At 52.8% G+C, this 18,970-nt stretch overlaps 3 protein-coding genes across 3 annotated transcripts; 1 reads left to right on the forward strand and 2 right to left on the reverse strand.

Moving 5' to 3' along the window:
• Positions 1–626: 626 nt before the first annotated feature.
• PGLS (6-phosphogluconolactonase) lies at positions 627–2,627 on the reverse strand. Its single transcript, XM_030031366.2, is given in 6 exon segments — positions 627–1,065; positions 1,229–1,369; positions 1,758–1,859; positions 1,943–1,990; positions 1,992–2,051; positions 2,142–2,627. Coding segments are annotated over 6 exon segments (780 nt in total). The 5' UTR covers positions 2,433–2,627; the 3' UTR covers positions 627–927.
• Positions 2,628–2,762: 135 nt separating this feature from the next.
• On the reverse strand, positions 2,763–13,408 carry SLC27A1 (solute carrier family 27 member 1). Its single transcript, XM_030031360.1, has 13 exons — positions 13,337–13,408; positions 13,086–13,254; positions 10,794–11,188; positions 9,810–9,971; positions 8,743–8,812; positions 8,549–8,640; positions 8,311–8,420; positions 6,168–6,377; positions 5,746–5,872; positions 5,374–5,511; positions 4,800–4,964; positions 4,010–4,156; positions 2,763–3,357 (listed from the first exon to the last, which is right to left on the reverse strand). Exons 2-13 carry the CDS (start codon positions 13,250–13,252, stop codon positions 3,200–3,202), a joined length of 1,941 nt encoding a protein of 646 aa, XP_029887220.1. The 5' UTR covers positions 13,253–13,254; positions 13,337–13,408; the 3' UTR covers positions 2,763–3,199.
• Positions 13,253–17,257, forward strand: NXNL1 (nucleoredoxin like 1). The gene is made up of 3 exons (XM_030031365.2): positions 13,253–13,775; positions 13,854–14,595; positions 15,357–17,257. The coding sequence occupies exons 2-3, from the start codon at positions 14,273–14,275 to the stop codon at positions 15,652–15,654; spliced, it is 621 nt and encodes a 206-aa protein (XP_029887225.1). The 5' UTR covers positions 13,253–13,775; positions 13,854–14,272; the 3' UTR covers positions 15,655–17,257.
• The last annotated feature ends 1,713 nt before the right edge of the window (positions 17,258–18,970 follow it).

Raw genomic sequence — 18,970 nt, forward strand, 5'->3', positions numbered from 1 at the left:
ACCCCGGGTACGTCGCTGACGAAGGCTGAATCGCCCATAGCCCGGTAGCCACCGACTCCGTGGCTCAAAGATGCCGTCGAGAGGGACGGCTGCGCCCGGTACCGCCGGCTCAGGGCTTTTACGCTCCAAGTCCTGTCCAACTGCTTTGTGATGTACCTGTAAATATCCACGTCCAGCCCAGGAACCTCAATTCTTGGGGTTTTTTTCCCAAATCTGGCACAGAAGCGCTGCGCTTCCTAGAGTGTAAAAGACACAGGAACGCCGTTGCTTTCCCGCTGCACTGACAGACACCGTGCGATCGCAAAAGGCTCTTCGCTACCGAAAGCTAAAACCTTACTGCTACGCGTGCAGGGATGTGAAAAAACAAGGTAGGAAGGAGCCACCGACACCAAGTTTCAGGCAAAAACTGATGTGCAGTTAAAGTCAGGATTAACAAAGACAAATCTAACAAACCAGCGAGGGAAACCGAGCGTTACCCTACAGCCAGAGCTGCTCCAGACAAGCATCCGTCCGTCTGTCCTCGCGTTGCCGACACCGCGACACCCCAAACCCCGCGCCTGGCTCCCCAAGTCCCTCGTTTAGGGAAGAGCGCGGCCAGGTGGAAGAAGAACCAGGAGCAGAAGAGCTGAAATCCGTCTGTTTAATGTCGCACACGCCTTTCACGTCACAGCGACCGAAACGAACCGCGCAACGCCGTCACCGCGTGCGGTTCCAACACAGCCCCCACCGAACCGAAGGGAATATTACGTAAAAATTTGTGCTCGGCAAAGCACCATTTGGTCCAGAAAGTGTGTGTGTGGGGGAAATAATAAAAACCGTGGTTTGGGCCACAACTGAGTGCTACGATCGAACGTGGTGTTCTTCACCTGGAACGTCACGCCGCCGGTGCCGCGGTTACAGTCACCCGAGGCCGGCCGGCAGTCGGCTCTACAAGACGGAATGTTTCTCGACGGGGATGGTCAGCTCCTTGGCTGCCGACTCGTCCAGGAACCAGCGCAGCTGCCCGGAGCGAGGCTGGACACGAGCGGCGGGAAGGGGGTTTTCCTCGTCGCCTTCCAAAATGCGCTGTTGGAGAGAGGGAACGGCGTCGCGGCTGAGCGGTCAGCAAAAGGGAACCGCAAACCGTGCCCAAAACGCTTCGGCGGTTGACTGAACCCTCGCGATCGCTCATTCCCTGCCCCAAACACCTTGGATTTTTGTTAAGACGACGAACGGTTTGGGTCCAAACCTTTAAAACAGCAGCTTTGCTTTCCCCCGTAGCCACGAACACAACCATCCGCGCGGCGTTCAGCACCGGCAGGGTCAATGTTATTCTCTCTGGTGGCGGCTTCGGAGAGTCGGTGATAGCAGCGACGATTTTTTCTTTCTCCTATCAGAGCGAAAACAAAAAAAAACATGAAAAAAGGCAAAAAAAACCCCAAACCCCAAGAAACAGGGGAGCAATCCAGGCTCTGACCAGAACCGAGGTAAGTGACGGCTGCGGAGGGCGACCGAGGCTCCTCGACCCTTCCGCTGCTCCGCTCGAGCCCCGAGCTCCTTTTTAGTTGCCCCCCCTGCCCCCAACTCTCCCCAAACAAGGAGAAATTTAAAAAGAAACAAGCAGAGGGATAACTCAACCCCAAAAGCTCTTTTTTTTTTTTCCCCCCCCTCCTTTTTCTTTGTCAAACTACACCACCGGGGCGATCGCTGATGACGGTACCGGGGTAACGGCGTTCCCGGGGCGGGGGGCAAATACCGGCGCCAGCGGCGGAGCTCACCTGGAGCAGGGGGTGACCGGGGAAGAGGGAGCCGGTGTGCCCGTCCGGTCCGACCCCCAGCACCAATAAGTCGAAGACGGGAATGTCCTCACCCGGGAAAACCTAGGGAAAGAACGGGAATGGGAACGGGAGCCCGGGGCAGGTACACGCTTCTCCCCCCCCCGCGCCGCCCCCGGGGTCGGTACCTGACGGAGCTGAGCGGCGTACTCGGCGGCGGCGGCGGCGGGGGGCAGCCCGGGGGGGGGCGGTCAGCACCCGCGGCCCGGGGACCGGCAGCCGCGGCAGCAGCTGGGCCTGCGGGGAACGGGGGGGCGGTCAGGACCGGACCGGACCGGGACACGGGACGGCGGCAGACCTTCCCCCCCCTCACCGGCCCCGGTTCACCTTGTAGGCCCCGGCGGTGCTGTCCGGGTGCTCGGGGGGAACGAGCCGCTCGTCGCAGAAGGCCAAGAGCCAGCCGGCCGGGGAAACGGCGGCGGAGGCGACGGCGGGGGGCAGGTCCCGGGCGAGGATCTCCACTAAACTCCCTCCCGAAAGACCCACCGAGAAACGGCGGCCGCCGCCGCCGGCCGCCGCCGCCCGTTCGAGCACCAGCTGCGCCAGGGCCGGGCCCAGCTCCTGCGGGGAGGGGAACACCGAGACCCGGCGGGACGCGGGGCCGGTCGTGGCGGCCATGGCGGCGGCGGCGGCGTCGGGGTAGGGGAAGCGGCGCGCCGGAAGTGACGCGCTCTAGGCGCGCCGCGCTGTTGCCTAGCAACCCGTCGCTTAGGCCTCCCCGCGGCCTAGGCCTCTGCCCGGGGCCCCGGCCTCGCGTCGCGGCGCAGGCCGAAGAAGGGAGGAGGAGGCGGGCAGAGCTCAGGCGGCTTCACCCCGTGCCTCGCTTTTCCACCGCCCGAACACAAAGCCCCGGCCCTTCTTCCCTCAGCCGGGCTGCGTAAGGCCTCAGGCACCCGCGCAGGGAGGGTAAAGGCGAAGGCCGCTCTCCCCTCCACCACAGCACCCATCGAAGGCTTTTTATTTATTATTTTTTTTTCTTCCTTTTTTAATGTCCTCACATCCCCAACCCTAAGGGCACGGCCCGCGGGTAGTTAAAACGTGACCTAACGCAAGTGAGGTTAAAAAAAAAAAAAAAAAAAAATCATCTAAATTTGTTAAGTAAAGTTCAGAGACGGAGCAGAGAGAAGCCCCGGCGGGGCACAGGTATCTCCGTAAATAAATATGGCCACAGAACTCCTCCCTAAGCGGGTAGTGGTTATAAAAATACTCTCTCTAGAGGCGTAAGGGCAGGTTAATGGGATGTCAGCGCTCGGGGAGGGAGCGGGCGAGGGGTTAAATGTGCTTCAGGGGAGGGAGAGGCTGCCCCCGAGCGTAAGGAATCCACCAGCCTCCTGTCCCTCCGATTAGTCATCGTTTTCCCTCGAAAAAGGCTGAATCCGACTAGATCATAAAGCAGCTTTTCCAGAACAAATCCTTTCATAAAGGCATTCATCCAGAGGAACGTATTTTCCCAACTTTAGATCCAAAAAATACAACCGATCTGAGGTTTGGTGGGGGTCGAATCCTTCCCTCTGTAAGCGGGTTTTCTGAATCTTAAACGTACCTTCAAAAAGAGGAGAAAAAAAAAAATTAAAAATACTTTGCCTCAAAAAGGCTGCTTAAGCATCAGAGCGAGGACGAAAGGTTACGGGTGGCATTTCATTTCTACTTCACAGTTTTGCCTAAGAATTTTAGCAACTCGACGGTCATTAACCCTCCTGATCGTTACCGGAGTTCTTACACAAACCTTGCGCAATTTTTACTTCTCCTCACATGCGAGGCTGGTAAAAGGACGCAGTAAAATTCCTGGGAAATTGAAAACAGAAAACGCAGCAGCTGACTTGGCCGTTCGTCGTACTGGGACAAAGCCCCGGGAAAGGCAACGGACAGCGTACGGGAGAGTTAAGAGGGTACACGTTCCTATATATATATCTATAGATACCTTCTTGATAAGGGTACACGTTCCTATATAACTATATCTACAGATATCTTTTTGATAAGGGCCTGGAACCAGCTGATTTCTTCTTTAAGACGTAACTACAATCCTCATTTTTACTAACGCCTTACTTTTTAGGCATTTTTACCAATGCCGTTACTTCTGCGCCTGCCGTACTCAAAAGTTGGGATGTTCTCTCGCCGTGAAGCAGGCGGAAACACTTCCAAACTCCTTTCCGGATCCAAATTTCCCCCTCGGAGAGCAGCCAGATCACCCGTACCTGTGGTGTCAACCTGGGGTAGGAGCCGGAGAAAGACGGGCCGGGCGTAGGGAGGCAACACCTTCTGCAGCTCCTGGTACAGGACGTTGGGGTTGACTTTAGCTTTGGGATCTGCGATCGCCGCCATCCCAGCTTTGCCCTCCACTCCTGAAACAGAAGAGCGGAGCTCGGGTGGAGAAGGCAGAAGCGGGAAACGTTTAGCAGACACCGAGCGCAGGTATTTCCTCCCGTGTCCTTTTCAAGGTGAAGCACAAACGCGCTGAGGAAAACCCGACGTAATACCAGAGGCTGCGAGTCCGCCGCCAACGCGTCCCTGCGCCCCTTAGTTGAGGCCGCCCCCGAAAGCTAATCCAAATCTTCTTTTCGTCAGGTTTCTCTCACATACGTCATGATAGAATTCAGGGCAAAGTGCTGCAACGGGCGCCTTTCCGCCCAACATGCCCACAACACATGCTCGGTTCCATCCTTGTGTGCTACTCGACCCCCGTTCCTCCACCCTTTGAAGATTTACGGGCCTGCACACCCACGGAATGGTCTTTGCACACCAAGACCTTCTGCAAAGCTCACCTAAAAACCTTCCTTTTTAAGACACAAGTAAAGATTGCACTGCTGGATCTCCGGTTATTTCTACTGCTCAGAATAAATGCGTCAAACTCTGCTGTTTGACTCAATCTTTTCATTGTCGGGTGCCTGGTTACAACAGAGGCGACCGATTTCCACCCATTCTGACACGTTCGCTTAATATTTTTCTTTCTCCCAAGGTCCCGAGAGCTCTGACTCGACGTTTTACCTGGTACTTCCACTCCATACACCGCAACATCCGTCTGGTTGAGGATGTGACTCAACGTTCCTTCCACCTCCGTGGTAGAGACGTTCTCTCCTCGCCATCGGAAGGTGTCCCCGCTGCGATCTTTGAAGTACATGTAACCCAGTTCGTCCATCACCAACACATCTCCTGGGAGGGGGAGAGGAGACACCAAAAAACCCACCTCGGGACTCAAGTTCGTTAGCGCTCAGGGCTGCCTCACCACCCTCCGCTCAGCGTCGCGCTGTTTTCTTCCCAGGGGAGCACAGAAATCCCTCGGTGACTTCCGCGCGCTGCATCTCCTCCTTACGGGAGACAGGCAGCAGTAGGAAAAGGGCAGGGGGAAAAAAAATCGTCTCCCTCTTTGAAATATTATTTTTTTTATTAAATCCAGAGCAGCTCGACAGCTGGCAACTTCAAAACACTAACGCATCCGTTCATTGAATCATTTAGGTTGGAAAAGACCTTTAAGATCATCGGCTCCTCTCAAAAATCCCAGATTTAGCTCTCTTGAGACCACCTCTGCACAAGGAACGTCCGCGATCCGTACCGACAGTACCTGAAAGGTACGCCTGGTCCCCTTTCCGAAGCACGTTGTAAGCGATCTTCTTGTTGGTGGCGCTTTCGCTGACGTAGCCGTCGAACCGACGCAGGGGATCCTGTTGATTTATCTGACCGACGAGCAATCCCGGCTCTCCTGCAGGAAACGGGATCAGCACAAGATGACAGCGACATTTCGCAACAAGCTAAACTTTGTGCACATCAAAGGATGTTCAGCTGCTGAACTGACCCGTCTTTGGAGGAGAGAACTGGAAGCGAAAACCTGTACATGACACTAGAAACCCCTTAAACCAGCCAAAGATTATTTTTTATATATATAGTTTTTTTTAGAACAAAAAGCTGCCATTTATTTGTTCAGGTTAACGCTCACCTGGGCGACAGGGGATACACAGCCCACCAGAATCCCGGATCAGCTCCATCGTGTCCTCGTTTACCTTCACCAAACGGATGGGATAAACGTTGGGCAAAATCCGACTGTTGAAACCACAGGCACCAACCTTCCAAAAGACAGGAAAAAAAAAAACCAAACCAAAATGCTGAAGGGAACAGCTTGGGTTTCGCATTACCGCTTTCTGGGAATTCTCGGATCTTTCCTCCCTTTCCATTTAACAGGCAAATTCACCCAAAAGGTAAGATTTTACCCAGCTTTTTGTGCATGCCAGTCCTAATGACCAATTTAGCTCTCCCTGCCACCCCTCGCAAGAGGACTAGGAGGAGTCAGAGAAGCCAGGGGAGGCTTTTCTCCTTTCTGCGCACCCCTCCCAGCCGTCGCGGCACCCTCTTCCTCCTCACCTTTCCGTCCAAGTTGGCAATGCTGCAGTTGCACTCCGTGGCTCCGTAAAACTCTCCGATCTGCTTAATTCGGAAGCGCTTTGTGAAGTCCTCCCATATGGTGGGTCTCAAACCATTGCCCACCGCCAGCCGCACGCAGTGTTGGGTTTCTGACTCTCGGACCGGCTGATTCAGAAGATACCTGCAGATTTCCCCGATATACTGAATAATCTGAAGCAGTAAACACAAAAAAATAGCTCAGGCTTCAGGCGACCCTTACAACGCCCTGGAAAAAGCCGACCACAAGGCCACTGGTGTCAGCGTACCTCGTGGAACGAGACACGTCAGGAATTTTAATAAATCGTGAGCAGTCGCAAGTTCAAGTCGGGGTTTCTTGCCACGAAAAAATAGGCAAAGGTAAAACGGTTACTGCCCTCTGGAACCTGCATGTTAGCACCAGAAAAGAGCACGGGAGGGATCCCTCTGCGTGAATAAAGACACTCATATAAAGAAAAAGCCCTCCTGCTTTAATAGATGGACTGAAAGACCTCTAGGAAGATTAGGGGAATGGGTGGTCAATCATAAACCAACAGCTTGACCCAGCAAAATGCAGTCGGAGTGGAGATCCAATTACCGGCTATAAATACTGCTGGTGGGGGACGGGCAAGATAAACACCAGGGAGGAGAAAGAGCTGCTTAAATTAGAAGGTGGTGTTGACATATACACAAATAGATGTTTATTGGCTATGAACTGCCAAGAGAATTCCTCTGCAGTGATTCCTAACGCAGATAAATCCTGGCAGAGCTTTCCTGCAACAGTAACGGATGCAAACTTGTGTTTTAAAAGCTCGTCTTGACAACTTTGCAAAGAGGAAGGAGGAGATGTTGGATGTTGTCTGCTTACACTTTAGCAAAGCCTTTGACGCTGTTTCCCACAGCATTCTCCTGGAGAAACCGGCTGCTCATGGCTTGGATGGGTGTACTCTTCGCTGGGTAAATAACTGGCTGGCTGGTCAGGCCCAAAGAGCAGTGGAGAACGGAGTTAAATCCAGTTAGCAGCCAGTCACCAGTGGTGTTCCCCAGGGCTCAGTACTGGGGCCGGTTCTGTTTAATATCTTTTATCAATGGTCTGGATGAGGGGGTCGAGCGCACCCTCGGGAAGTTTGCAGATGACACAAAGTATGGCGGGAGCGTTGAACTGCTGGAGGGATCCCTCTACAGAGGGATCTGGAGAGGCTGGATCGATGGGCCGAGGCCAGCGGTATGAGGTTCAGCAAGGCTGAATGCCGGGTCTTGCACTTGGAAAGCTGCCCAGCGGAAAAGGACCTGGGGGTGTTGGTCGACAGCCGGCTGAATGTGAGCCGGCAGCGTGCCCGGGTGGCCAAGAAGGCCAACGGCATCCTGGCTTGTGTCAGAAATCGTGTGGCCAGGAGGACTGGGGAAGCGATCGGCCCTCTGTACTCGGCACTGGTGAGGTCGCACCTCGAATACTGTGTTCAGTTTTGGGGCCCTCCCTACAAGGAAGACATTGAGGTGCTGGAGCATGTCCAGAGAAGGGCAACGAAGCTGGTGAAGGGTCTGGAGGACAAGAGAAGGGGCTGAGGGAACCGGGGTGCTTTAGCCTGGAGAAAAGGAGGCCGAGGGGAGACCTCCTCGCTCTCTACAGCTACCTGAAAGGAGGTTGTGGTGAGGTGGGGGTCGGGCTCTCCCAGGCGACGGGACGAGAGGAAACGGCCTCAAGTTGCGCCTGGGGAGGTTTAGATGGGATATTGGGAACAATTCCTTCACCCAAAGGGTTGTCGAGCACTGGAACAGGCTGCCCAGGGAAGGGGTTGAGTCACCATCCCCGGAGGGATTTAAAAGACGCGTAGACGTGGCGCTTGGGGACACGGTTAGTGGTGGAGTTGGCAGTGCCAGGGTAACGATGGCACTCGATCATCTTAAGGGTCTTTTCCAACCTAAACGATTCTATGATCCTAAGACAGGTGAAAGACCTTTTCTAGAGTCCTGCATGACTAAAGCAGCACTGGCAATTTGAAGACGTCATGGCACAGGCACCTTGATATCCAACAAGGGACGGGGAATTACCTGGAGATCAGTAATTAAGGGGGGAACCTGGTGCTCTCGAGTCGAGCACCAAAGACGACGACTGCAGAGCCCTCACCGTGCATCTGTATTTTGTACAGTCGTCCCAGAAGCGACTGGCCGAGAACTTCTTCCTGATCACCACGGTGAGGCCATGGATCAGACACTGCCCGACTCCCATGATGTTACCTGGAAAACAAGGATCACGGGGCTAGCTCCGGCCATCCTGGCTCCATTCACTCACAAGGACACACGAAGGAGCAGGCACAGGGGAGGCCAACGCCTTACCCTCTGCCTCCGAGAAGGAGGACGCTTACCTGCGGAGTGATAGAGGGGGAGGCAGTTGTAGAGGACATCCTCCAGGTGCATTTTGTAGGCGTAATAACCAAAGGCAGCGATCCGGTAATACCTGCAAGAACACAGCGCACGCTAAGCGAGCGAGACGGGTAAAGCTTGGGGTTTCGTGATGAGAAACACGCCTCGAGAGGGAAGAACCTCCTCAGGTCCTAACCTGCTGTGCACCACAATGGCAGCTTTGGGCATTCCTGTTGTTCCTGAAGTGTAGATATAGAAGAGTCGATCTAGAAGAATGGAAACAGGCGTCAGACTGTTCTCAACTGCCCGAGAAAATCCCCACAGGGTTTGTTTTGTGTTTTAGACTTTGTTTGCAGTGGCTGAAGAACAGGGGACGGTGAGCTGCAAAGGCCGACACAAAGGCGGAGTTGCAGCCTGACAGAGAACCTGCACGTTGTCCGTAACAGGAACATGTACAAAGAGTTTGCAGAGCTCAGAGGACATGACCTCTATACCTTTACGCAAATTTTCCTGGGACTAGGTTAGCTCTGCAGGTCAGACGTGAATTCCAAATCAATCGAGAAGAAAGGTCTCAACCTGTGTTCCCACAGGTAGGGCAGGTATCTAACTCTATGATTAAAAAATATAATCTAAAGGAAAAGCCTCTTCGCAGCATCGTTCCTTCTATTGTAAACAAAGTACTACAATGGAGCCCCACGCCTCAGGGATCTCAGAGGCTCTTAATTGTCTTAAAGTACGAAATACAGACTGGAGGCCAGTCAGCATCTTCCTTTCCCTCTCCTGAATGCCAAACCTACCACTCATCCTCGCCACAGGCAAGGAAAGATTTTAATTACACACGAGTCAGCTGTGGGGGAAGGGAATACAGGCTGTTAAACGCTACAGACAAACCAGATAGATTCGTAGAGCTAGTGAAGCACGGGGTAAGCCCTCGCATGCCGGCTGCTTCACCCTACATGCGTTCCAGCGGCTACTCTCCCGTAACGGAAGGGTTGTCTTTGGGAGGGCACCAATCTCCCTCCTTCAGGTACTAAATACATTAGTTACGTAAAGCTTGGGAGTCTCAGACAATGAGAAACTTAACCCCGAGTACCCCGCAACCAGGATCTTACTTTTTTTTCCTCTTTTTTTTCTCCTTTCTTCTATTTGTGACCCCAAACTGGGTTGATTTAATCCATCTTGCTTAGTTTTCTTGTTTTGCTGTCACCTAGTCCAGATCTCACGCACATCACATTGAGAAATAAAAATCGGTGATAAAATTACCATCTAAACCTTTGACTGGAATCTGAGTCGGGGGCGATTTCGATGCAGTACTCAGAAGAGGATCAAGATGTTTGGTCTCCACAGGAACGACATCCGAGTTGTAGTCGCCAGAGCAGAATTTTGCCATGTTCTTCCCCAACATCCCATTCACTTCAGATATTGCTGCAAGACAAAGCAAGTCTCTTTTGCAACAAACGTAACGCTCTAGGCAGTGGAAAAAATAACCTGTATAACATCCTATTGTGCCCCAAAACCACGGAAGGACCTGAAGAACCAGGGACTCCTTTAAAATACTTACGTCACACCCGTCCAGATAACATCCCCATCAGTGTGGTCAGACTGACCCGGGCCCAGTAAAGACACTAATAAAAAAACTACGCAAAATTGCCTCTCCCCATGACCACATCGCGATCTTCAAATAATCTAGAATGGTTTCAAGGAGATGATTCAGAATAATAAACCACCAGATCTAACAACAACCATCGGAACAGAGTTCATTAAAGAAGCAGGGATGTATTTAAAACCAGCATCCGTTGACAAACCCATCCTGTGGCAGAAAGCACGGCATTAGGCAAAGAGTATTAACACAACAAAAGAGAAAAACAGGCCTTGCGGCAGAGAAACACGCCTTGTGGCACGTATCGCCACTTCTCGATGAAGCACGAGACTCCCGATGCAGCTCTTCCAGATCCAACGAAACAAGAGCAAATCACGGAGCTCAGCTCGGGCACCAGGAAATCAGGAAGATGCCGGCAGATGAAACCGAGCTACTGACCGCTCTGCTCAAAACACTGCTCCTCTTTTAGCCTCGGATACTAACTGAACGCTTCTGCCTTTTGTAATCAGGAGATTTACCATCTTCCCTAGCTTTTCATACAGCCAGCTGCCTTTTTGTTTTTAATTTACTCGATCTCTGCCTTACTCAGGACCAAGCGAACAGTTCACGAGTTGCCCATAAGGCGTACGAACACCCGAGTGACTCACCTGAAGACAGCTCCCCTCCAAAGATCACGGCTTTCGCGCCCGAAGTCGTCACGCAGTAAACCAGAGAATCCAAGCGCAAATTGAAGTTGATCAGAGCCGCCTCGATGCCGATTTTCGCCATCCCTAGCCAGAGGCCAACAAACTCGGGGCGGCTCTCCATAAAGATGGCGATGACGTCCCCCAGACGGAAACCTTGCTGGTAGAAGTAGTTAGCCACGGCATTGGAGTACTCATCCAGCCTCCTGAAGGTCCACTGCTCACCGGTGGCTTCATAAATCAGGGCCACTTTGTCGGGGTGCCTGCGGACAACATCCTGGAACATCTTGGGGATGGTGCTTTTGGCTTTTTGATGCCTTCGCAACTTGTACTTGACTCGTAACAGCACCGAGAGGCCGCTGCAGCAAAGAAAGAGCGTTAACAGCTTAATTTTCAGCACAGTTTCCAAATTAGAAGGGATGTGGGCAGGACGCATGCGCTCCGCACAAGCGTCCCACCAGCATCCCCCTGCCCTTGGGCAGCTGAAGCGTCACCCTGAAACCAGAACTTTTAATCACTGCTGTTCTACAGCAAATGACGGCTATTTTAAGAGTATGGTAAATAAACAGCAACTGTTCTGGTACTTTCCACGCTATGAAACACAGGGAATCCATCTTCACGTCGATACCAGTTCAAACAAGACCACAGAAAATATTAAAGTGGGTAAATTACATCCTTTAATGATGTCTTCTGCCATCCTAAAAAAAAAAGGACTTGCCAACCATTGCTTTTACCTCGAAAGGAAGCAAACGTACTTCACGTGGGAAGCGCCTTTCTTGCCAGGACATTTTGCAGCATCTTTGTGCTATTTCATAAAATTATACCCCTCAGGATCTGAGAGTATTTAAACTACAAAGACAGCCTGACCCTTTGATAACAACGCACGGCCTCAGCTCCAAGAGAACAAAGCCAAAGGCTTCCCCTTTCACCCACGAGACGAGAGGACTGCCGGCGCGTTGCTCGCCGGCGCATTTTCCTGTGAGTCAGTGTCTGCCGCAGTCCTGGGACGATAGGAAGTGAGGCTATTGAGATACTACCAGGCAGAAGCCACGGATTTTAATAATAATTAATAAATAGTAATTATTCTTGGATGGCAAGCTCCTTTAAAGACATTGTGCCTTATCAAGAACAGCATTACTGCCTCTGTGAGTATTGGATACCACGAAGAGCAACTGCTCAATAAAAGAACAAACCAGACTGCTCTAACAGGGCTTTTTGTTTTTTGTCTTCCATAATTTACATAATTATTTTAAGTCTCCAAGGCAGCAGCTGCAAGTCAAACCTTGACACAGTTCAAGCTGGAAGGCGGCAAAAGTTGTTGTCTGAACTTCAACTGTCTCGCTTACGTTGTCCTGCAGGAAACTATCTTTAGGGGCGCGCTGGCTCTCTTGCTTTGGCTATCAGTTATAACTTAGATACGAAAAGAAATTTATTAAAGTACGCTACCATAACACCGCCACCAAAACGAGGACAGCAGGTCTGGGTAAACGTAACGGATCCGGTTTCCTTCCTGGAGGTAGGAAGATGGAGGCAGTACTTTTCCACCATTAAAATAGGAAACTGTTGTGCAACAAGGGTTTGGAAGAATCCCCAGAAACTTGAAAGGTCATTTAATATTAGCACTTAAAAACCCCCGCAACTCTCACGACTGGACGTCAAGAGCAAGAGCCTCGCTCAGCAAAGCCTCGCAGAAGGGGGAAGGGTGCGTTTCAGTAACAAGTTGTTGGCAATGGTCAGGCCGAGCTGGGCTTTCACAGTGACCTTACACCGCGCTGTGCCAAATACAGAACAGAGGAGCCTTTTCACTGCTGAGCTGCACTTTCCAGGCACTTAAAGGGCTTTATTCTGCCCAGTTTATTTTCTGCCATTATTCCCAGCTTGCCGGGCAATCGGGAGGAAACAGCTCTTCAAAGTACAGTGACAGCCAGAGCGAAGCTGGCAATCGCAGGAGCCCTAAATCCTTTGGAATAAAGGCACATCCTCACGGAGGCCTAAAAACCGCGGAACTAAATGCGACGGCGGTGACGGACTCCCAGGAGATGGAGAAGCTGCCGGAGACTTACCGCTCTCTACGCCGCGATCCCCTCGTTCGCCTTACGCGTTTTCCGACAGCTCTACCCTCCCTTTAGGCTCGGGGGCAAGTTAAAACCCGAGTCGCTTAAGGCTTAAAAGCGGCGCACCCACCGACCCTCAGTCCCTTCCCACGCGTGGCCGTGAGGGGCTGCCTCCGGAGGGGTCCCGGGGGACAACACTTACAAGAGATCCCGCGGAGCCGTCCTGAAGACCAGCCGCAGCAGCCGCCATCCCCCGCTGCCCAGGCAGACGCCCAACGTGGCGGCCAAGCTCCAGGACCAGGGAGCGCCCAGGAACCGCAGGAGCCCCAGGGAGCCCAGGGAGGCGGCGCAGACCCCCGCCGGGTGCATTGCTGCGGAGGGAAGGGGCAGGGATCAGCGCTCCGGGGGACCGGACCGGGCCGGGTCGGACATCCCCATCCCCGGCCCCGTTACCTGAGCGGCGGCGCCGGCAGCTCCCGCGCCCGCTCCCGCCTCGGCCGCCGCCGCCTCAGGTTTAGCCCCGCCCCGGACGCGAACGCCACCGCCCTCCGAGGGGCGGGACGGAGGGGAAACGCGAGATGTTGTTGGTCGAGGGAACCGTTGCCTGTTTCGGATTGGGCGAGGAGGAGAGGCGTGGGGAACGCCCCCCCGCGAGGCGTCAACACGTCACGGCTGAGCTGCGCCCCGCCCCCTCGGTGCCGGTGCCGCTCCGGTCCCGGGTCTGAGAGAACCGGGGGGGGGCGGGACCGCGGAGGGTCTCTGCCCGCCCGGGGGTTAACGGGCGGTTTGGGAAACCGGCGTTCGTGTCCGCACCGGGACCCGCACGCCCGACTTCCACGGCCCGGGACCGGCACCAGCCGGGACACGCACGCCCGGTTCTCCCACCGCCCAGGTCCGGGCACACCCGGGACCCCACGGCCCGGGACCGGCACCAGCCGGGACACGCACGCCCGGTTCTCCCACCGCCCAGGTCCGGGCACACCCGGGACCCCACGGCCCGGGACCGGCACCAGCCGGGACACGCACGCCCGGTTCTCCCACCGCCCAGGTCTGGGCACACCCGGGACCCACACGCCCGGTTCTCCCACCGCCCAGGTCCGGGCACACCCGGGACCCCCGGCCCGGGACCCCACAGTCCCCGCACACCCGGGACCAGCAGCACCCGGGTTCCCCGGGACCGGTACTGACCCCTTGAGCCCGGGACCGGCACTGCCCCCCAAGCCCCGACCTCCCCGTTTAAGCCGATTACCGGACGCTCCGGTGAATCCGGGATCGTTAATAGCCGGGATTGGCAGCGGGGGCGGCCGGGGAGCTGCCGGGAATCCGGGGGGCTCCGCAACCCCTTCCCACCACCGAGCACTCACCGGGAACGGTGGGTTTGGTCCGTCCATGGCCGCCCTCTTCACCGGGAAGGTCCTGATGGCCAACCGGGAACGGGACGAGGTGGAGACGGAACGGGAGCTGGGCCGGACGCTGGAGAACAAGGTGCTGCTGCTCTACTTCGGATCCGGTCAGTGCCCGCGGTGCCGGCAGTTCTCCCCGCTCCTCAAGGATTTCTTCCTACGGTTGACCGACGAGTTTTACGTGGAACGAGCTTCGCAGCTGGTCCTGGTGTACGTGTCCCGGGACGAGACGGAGGAGCAGCAGAGCGCTTTCCTGAGGTCCATGCCGAAACGCTGGCTGGCCATACCTTTCGGGGACGCCTTCAAAAGGTACGGCCCCCGGTGAAGTGGGGAGGCAGACCCCGCGCGCTGCAAACGGCCCCCGCCTGTATTTTCAGATATCTAAACTCTTTTCCAGATGTTTTCTCTCATATTCAGTCCCCGCTGGAGCGGTCGGGGCGGTGCGTTCATGGAAAAAAACGGTAAAGCTCTTTGGCTGCACCTATTTATAAGGCAAAAATATTTCCTCTTCCTTCCATCTCGCTTTTTGCTGATATATTTGTATTCCAATTTTATAACACACTATTTATAACTCTTAAAGACACATCAGCCGGCCCTCTGGGCAGAACACGTAGCGTGAAAGATGGACGCAGCCAGGCGGATTGGAAGCACTCACGCATTTACTGTAACCTCATTAGCGACAGAACGAGCTGCAATTAATACCGAGAATTATTCCCAGCTCCTTTTGAGGGCAAACTGGAGGACGTTAAAATTTTAAGGGTCCTGCTGCTGTTTAACTGCTGCTCCTGTAAAACAGGTCCCAGCAGCCGTCCTGCGTCTCCCGTACCCCAGAGGGCTGACGCCCAAATCCCCTTTTACTGGCCCCACAGGGATCTGCATCAGGCTCTAATTACCAGCGACGGACAAACGAGCGGGTTACATTCAGCAAATAGGCTCCACATAGCTCTGTCCGCACCAGGAAAACCGCAGGAATCCTACCGGATGGTGAGGATGAGGAGCGGCTAGGACAATGAGCGGCGAGGACCGCTACACCCTTCCCCATTTGAGGTTTCTTCCCCTTTGCCTTGCAGGGAGCTGGAGCTGCGGTTTGCCGTGTCCGAGGTGCCCGCGGTGGTGGTGCTGAAGCCAAACGGGGAGGTAATTGTCGGAAATGCCGTGGAAGAGATCCAACGCATGGGCCCCGCTTGCTTCCGAAACTGGCAGGAGGCTGCCGAGCTGGTAGATCGAAATTTTCTCTTGGCAGAGGATTTTGACGACTGCACCAGGAGAAGCATCACCGACCCCATCCGCCGCCTCAAGTACAAGCTGGACAAGAAGACGGAGGCGAAGAACAGGGAAAGGAAAGAGGAAGGTGAAGAGTCTCCTTAGGGACTCGGGAGGTTGCGGCTGCGCCAGCTGGGGACGTCCCTCAGGTCGCTGTCCCTACCCGACGTCTCCAGAACAGCAACATCTGTCTGTGTTGTAGAAATCCACTAAAATCACGTTCGTTTTCTAAAAGGTGAATTGTTTTAAGGCAAAGGTTTTCATATCTGGAAAATTGGTTAGCATAATAAGGATATTCCAACCCTGACTAAATTACATTTCCTTTTTATCACCCTAGGACCTAACGTAGTAAAAATCTCACAGTGACATCTTTGTCATTTATTTAGCAAAAAAGTGAGAAGAAAATTAACTGCTAGAGACCGGCATTCAGTGAATGACTCGCTAAACAGTTTTAATGGGAATCGCATTAAAAAAATCCAGCGGCATGCCCAGGCGCTGCTATGGAGGTACAGAGAAGCTGTGGCAAACAACAACGGGAACAGAATCCCTACAATAAACCCATGAAGGGGTTTTTTTTAGGAGACAGGCACCCACGTGCTAAGTGAGCAAGTCCTGAGAAACCTCCCACATCGCTGCTCACGTTACACTGCTGAAAATTTACATTACGGACAAATCCCGCAGAGAAGCAGGTTGCTCCATGACCGGAATTACAACGTGCAGCAGCTGCCCCGGTGACCTGCCTCGCCGAGCGTGAGCCACCTCTTTTTATCTGCTAATCGCGGTTGCCATCTGCTGCTGCAGAGTGCCAAGCGCTGCAGACGGCAGCAATCCACCGGGAAGCTGAGTCCCATCCCGGGTGGAAGATCTGCCTGTCCTAAACCTGCCAGGGCAGCACATATCCTTAGTTAAACATCACTCTGCTCCGTCCTGTCAAATTCAACAGATTTGTGTGAAGCCGACGCTCTGAACGGCTGAGAGGGAACACACTCTGTAGCCAAAAAATCTCATTTACTGAGCCTGCAGGAAATCCTGCTGCGCGCATCCCCCACTTTCCATAATCAAGGGGTCTGAAAAGCAGGAGAAGGGGGAAAAGGACCATTAATTTGCTCATTTCTGGTCCCCTGTTCTCCACTGTATCATTGGGGAGGTGAGCGGAGGATTTACAAAAGCTTTGCTGGATCCGTGAAGGATCTGGGAAGGAAAGTGCATGTTGAAGACAGACAGAGAGGCCATGCAAGGCCAGCTTGTTCAACTTGTTTTCTCACTTAATCCTCTCTCTCTTCACCCAGCAAGTTTATCAGGTAGATCAGGGAAGGAGGAGAAGTCCTGTAAAATAAACAGTTGGGAGGGACTCTGCGTTAGGCAGAACAAGAAGGGCACTTCCTTCAGGATGCTCTGTGGTGCATGGACACTGTGTGAAAAGGCACAAATAAAACCCAAAAGTGCTTTCAGGTGACATACCTGCTGGCAGAGTGAAGCAGTACTGGCTGATGGTCGCTAATGAAACAATATTCCATTTACCTCGGGCAATGTCCAGCAGTTAGTATGCCTGTGTTTAAAAAAGAAGTTATAAATCACAGATTAGGAACCTGGAGCAATGGGAGGGAAGCAAAGGGTGTCATTTTCACTTGTTATTAACTGGCAGTCAGGTGCTTCTCCTCGTCCCCATGGAACTTTGATGTCAATAAAAGGACACTCTCCACCTGAATTTATGTAAAGTTCAATAATATTAAATGTGGACTTTTACCAGCCCTACCCATTTTTCTTTTTTTAACCATCATCTTTTCCTCTGTTCAAAACCAAAAGTTGCCCTTTTCTTGGTGGTTGTGCACAACAACAGGCCAAGGAAGGGACACCAAACAATAGAGAAAAGTGAATCTGCCAGCACGGGAAAGTGCTGCTGTGCCAACATCGTCATCACTGTAAAGAGAAACAAGCACTTTAGTTTCTTTTCTTGATTTTCTGGATTACTTTTTTCCCCAGTAAAAGAAGCCATAACGCTTACGAGTGTGCTTTAGACAAAAGCGTGAGATGGAGCCGCTCTTTTCTTACGATAAAGCTTCACAGTACATGGGAAGCCAAGAAATCAAAGTCGATGAGCCGCATCGCAGGCAGGAGTCACTTTGCAGGTGGGAGAACAAGGGGAGGCAGTGCCGGCAGATGCTCTGCCTCGGGAGTGAACACGGTATTGCACTGCATGCTGGCTGCGAGGAGCAGAAAAGTCCTACAAACCAACCGCTGCAAGCATTATTTCTCCACCTCGGGTTCCATCAGAGATGAAAATCCTCCTGATGGATGCATTGCACGGCACTGTTAAGACATTTAGCTCTGCTTTCATGCATGGGGCTAATTATTTATATTTATAGGACACAGAACAAAGGGCATTTGAATGTTTAGGGCAGTATCTGAGCCAGTGCAAGTAATCAATTTCAGATATATTTACTTTTTCAAACATGCTACCTTACAGTTGCATAATTCTTGCTTTACCTTTTCCTTACGTCACACCATCTCCTTACAAAGGGCCTGGCTGTTTTGTAAAAATAAAATATACTGGTGCACATAGAATCACAAAGATGCTTCACGAGTTTCAGGCAGCACAGAGTTAATGAAAGCCTGTTAGGAGGATGGGTCTGATCCCCTAGATAGCCTGGGAAGTGAGTAATTTCACAACTCCCAAGAGGAATGTGGAAAATCCACACAGCCTGACACCTGTCTGAGGTTGCAGACTCATCCCACGCAGACTGCAAGTAGCGTCGCTTCCCGCAGCAGAGGCACAGGGCAGCCCAGCGGAGATTCGGGAGCCCAACTGCACCAGGACACCGGCAACGGCTCGATTTTCTGGTTTCACCAGCAAATACTAAGATGCCACGGTACTTTGGATAAACCGAGAGATTTCTCACGAGAGGTGATGGCTTTTCCCTCGTCTGTGTTTTAGCTGAGGAAGGACAATGAAAGAGATGGAAGACATTCTCTACAGCTCGCCTAAACCAACATTTTTACTTGCAGATAATGTTATGGTAAATAAGAGAGGCCGATACGGAAACGCAGCACTATTGCATATGGATATTCGGGGCTTGGTTTTGATATCCAAGCCTTGCTAAGGAAAAGTTTCCTAAACTTGGGTTTCCATTTGCTGGAAAGGGTGTGAAGAAACTTGATAATTAAAACTCGCTTTGGTCATTTCTCAGAAAACACTGGTTGCAACTCTGCTGAATTAGAAAATGAATAAATGCTGAGAGCATGAGAATTCATCCCATACCCTCCTTTTTTTTTTTTTTTTTTTTTGAGTGTTTTGTCTTGCGTCTCCAGTTGCTTTTGCAGAATGCTGCTTCTCCTTTTGATGAGGGGGAGCCGTGCTCATAGCCCACGGGACCTTGGATGTGTGCACCCAAAAACATAGCCTGAGAAAAAGGCTCACCCA

The sequence above is a fragment of the Aquila chrysaetos genome, chromosome 11 (genome assembly GCF_900496995.4).
Source record: "Aquila chrysaetos chrysaetos chromosome 11, bAquChr1.4, whole genome shotgun sequence".
Lineage (NCBI taxonomy): Eukaryota > Metazoa > Chordata > Aves > Accipitriformes > Accipitridae > Aquila > Aquila chrysaetos.

What these genes read in the sequence shown, in the direction of transcription:
- NXNL1 (XM_030031365.2), top strand. Translation starts at nt 14,273, where the DNA reads ATGGCCGCCCTCTTCACCGGGAAGGTCCTGATGGCCAACCGGGAACGG. An exon ending in TTCGGGGACGCCTTCAAAAG is followed by an intron (nt 14,596 to 15,356) that starts GTACGGCCCCCG and finishes TTTGCCTTGCAG; the next exon opens with GGAGCTGGAGCTGCGGTTTG.
- SLC27A1 (XM_030031360.1), bottom strand. Translation starts at nt 13,252, where the DNA reads ATGCACCCGGCGGGGGTCTGCGCCGCCTCCCTGGGCTCCCTGGGGCTC. An exon ending in TGGAGGGGAGCTGTCTTCAG is followed by an intron (nt 9,972 to 10,793) that starts GTGAGTCACTCG and finishes TTTGTCTTGCAG; the next exon opens with CAATATCTGAAGTGAATGGG. An exon ending in GTACAAAATACAGATGCACG is followed by an intron (nt 6,378 to 8,310) that starts GTGAGGGCTCTG and finishes TTACTGCTTCAG; the next exon opens with ATTATTCAGTATATCGGGGA.